The 2,405-nt window shown below is 35.8% G+C and overlaps 1 protein-coding gene across 1 annotated transcript in view; it reads left to right on the top strand.

Moving 5' to 3' along the window:
* The window catches only part of LOC106872955 (uncharacterized), a 25,913-nt gene that overhangs the window by 15,694 nt on the left and 7,814 nt on the right, over positions 1–2,405 (top strand). Inside the window, exon 2 of the mRNA XM_014920136.2 lies at positions 1,182–1,892. Coding sequence (XP_014775622.1) covers positions 1,322–1,892 — 571 coding nt within the window. The 5' untranslated portion in view covers positions 1,182–1,321. The remainder of the gene's footprint in view (positions 1–1,181; positions 1,893–2,405) is intronic.

The raw sequence follows: 2,405 nt of genomic DNA, 5'->3' as shown, positions 1-2,405 counted from the left end.
ATATATATATATATATATATATATATATATATATATATATATATACATACACATATACATAGATACATATATATATTGTACATATATGTTTACACATGCACACACTCACATATATACATATTATGTCTGTGTCCTTATGCACACGTGTATGACTTGTCATTTCTATGCTTTGCACGAAACCCTCTAAGTTAAGATGTGATAGTGTCATGTTCACATTCTCATGGTCCTGCTTTATTCAGTGTTATTCTGAAGGAAATTAAAGTTGAAAATGACCCCTCAACATTCAAATGGTGCCTGAAAAAATTTCTCCAAGAAGTACCAGACAATCCACCAACAAACACCTGGATACATCTCACCCAACAACAACTCTTGGCTCGAGTGGTCCATGGTGTCCTAAAAGACCTTTCCAGGTGGTGCTATTAAGTTAGCCATACCCTGAGCTGATAATGGCTGAAACCAATCTAAGTTATTTAAGTTATAGCTGTGAGCTCTCAAAGCATTGGAATGAAAATGTGGTATGACGTCAGCAACTGGGGAAAAAAGAAATCCAGCAATGTCTGTTATAAAAAAATACCTTGAAATACTTGTTTTTAACTGCCTGTTTCCCAAGGTTTTTGGACACTAACAAGTATTCCGCAACTCAGCTTATTTTCCTTCCCTCGTACGAGTCTGTCCTGCGGTATCCAATCCTCGCAGCTGGCCCGACCCGAAGAACGCTAGAAATAACAGCTGCTTCTTCCAACACCTAGACGATCGCTTGGCACGTCTTCTCGTCACAATAGCCCCATTCGAAAAAGGCACGAAATCCTGATCGAGGCTCCCCCTGCCCATCTTCCTCTTCCGGTCAGTTCAAGGTTCCGGTCAGCGGTCAGCTCCCCAGTTGCTGACGTCTTATCACAGAAAAAACCCTCGCTTATAAGACAGATAAAATTTGGTGACAGGAGGAGTATCTGGCCATAAAATTCTACTTCAAATAAGTACTCATTTCACTGATACTAGCATAGAAAAACAGATCTAAAATGAATGAAATACAACTGGTTGTTTTGTACCTTTTAATGTAGTTCCCTGCACACTTACACTAGAGTTTCCTTTCTTTTATTGTAAAAGAGAAGTGTCAGAAAATTGAATAGTTATATAATATTTATTTCTTTTATATATATATATATTTTTTAATATTGCAGATAAATATAGATTTAACTGAAGATTGTAGTCAAAATTGAGGTAAAGTAAAAACTTTTATTTACCAATGTTCTCAGTGCAAAGCTGTTTCATATTGTTCTAAAAAATGTGAAAGAATGCATGAAAGAGAACATAAAAAAGTATGCTCTACCTCACAAACCAATCAAAATCAAAAACTGAACCCATGATGGGTTCACAACATGTTTCTTTTGGTTTCAATAAACAAACCAAAGAGCATATAAATGAGAGTTCCTGCTGTGATGAAGCAGAAAGCTTTTGCTGGACATGTTACAGAACTAATGTTGTTCTGCATAGATGTACTAAGTGCAAATCAGTATACTACTGCTCAACAAAGTGCCAGAAAATTGACTGGCCAATGCATCGAAGCAATTGTAAGGCTCCAAAAACAAATACTGAAGAGAACTGTAAGGAACAGACTGGTCATGAGTATAGTGGTGAGGGAAGCTCCACAAAGGGGCCGGTAAAGGAAAACTGTGTAAGTGTAGATGATGAGGAAAGTGGCAGGATAGACAATAATGAGATTATGAACTACAAGGGAAAAAATGGTGAGATAGACAGTGAGAAGGATGCCAGTGAGAAGGATATCAATCAAAAGGAAACCAGGAAGATGAACATCAAATCTGATTTTAAGGAAACTGGAACAAGAAACAGTGGAGAGAAAACTTATGCAGTAACACATGTAAAAATTACTAGTAAGCATCTTTTTAAAGTTCTTTTGAATACTTAAGATTTTTATTAGAATGTAAGCTAAATGGGGATAATTCATTGAATATAGGTACAGGCATGGTTTTATGGTTAAGGAGCTTGCTTTGCAACCACATGGCTTCAAGTTCAGTCCCACCTTGGGCAAGTGTCTTCTTGAGCAAGTGTCTTGGCCCTAAGCCAAACAATGCCTTGTGAGTGAATTTAGTTGATGGAAACTGTGAAAAGGCCTATTGAATACACATACACACACATACATTTATATATTTGTATATATATATGTGTGTGTGTGCATGCATGTTTGTACACACACACACATATATAACTATCATTATTATTAACACCAAATATATAGTGTGTGTGTTTTTATTGGCTAAACTGGCAACATGACCATCCCCAAATACAACAATATCTGTTTCAACACACGATTTCACATCAAGAATCTTGCAAAACGAATATATAAATGTATATATATATATATATATATATATATATATATATAT

This window comes from Octopus bimaculoides, chromosome 19 (genome assembly GCF_001194135.2).
Source record: "Octopus bimaculoides isolate UCB-OBI-ISO-001 chromosome 19, ASM119413v2, whole genome shotgun sequence".
Taxonomy (NCBI): Eukaryota; Metazoa; Mollusca; class Cephalopoda; order Octopoda; family Octopodidae; genus Octopus; species Octopus bimaculoides.
The sequence above is the reverse complement of the archived record's forward strand: the minus strand, read 5'-3'. Positions and strand labels throughout refer to the sequence as shown.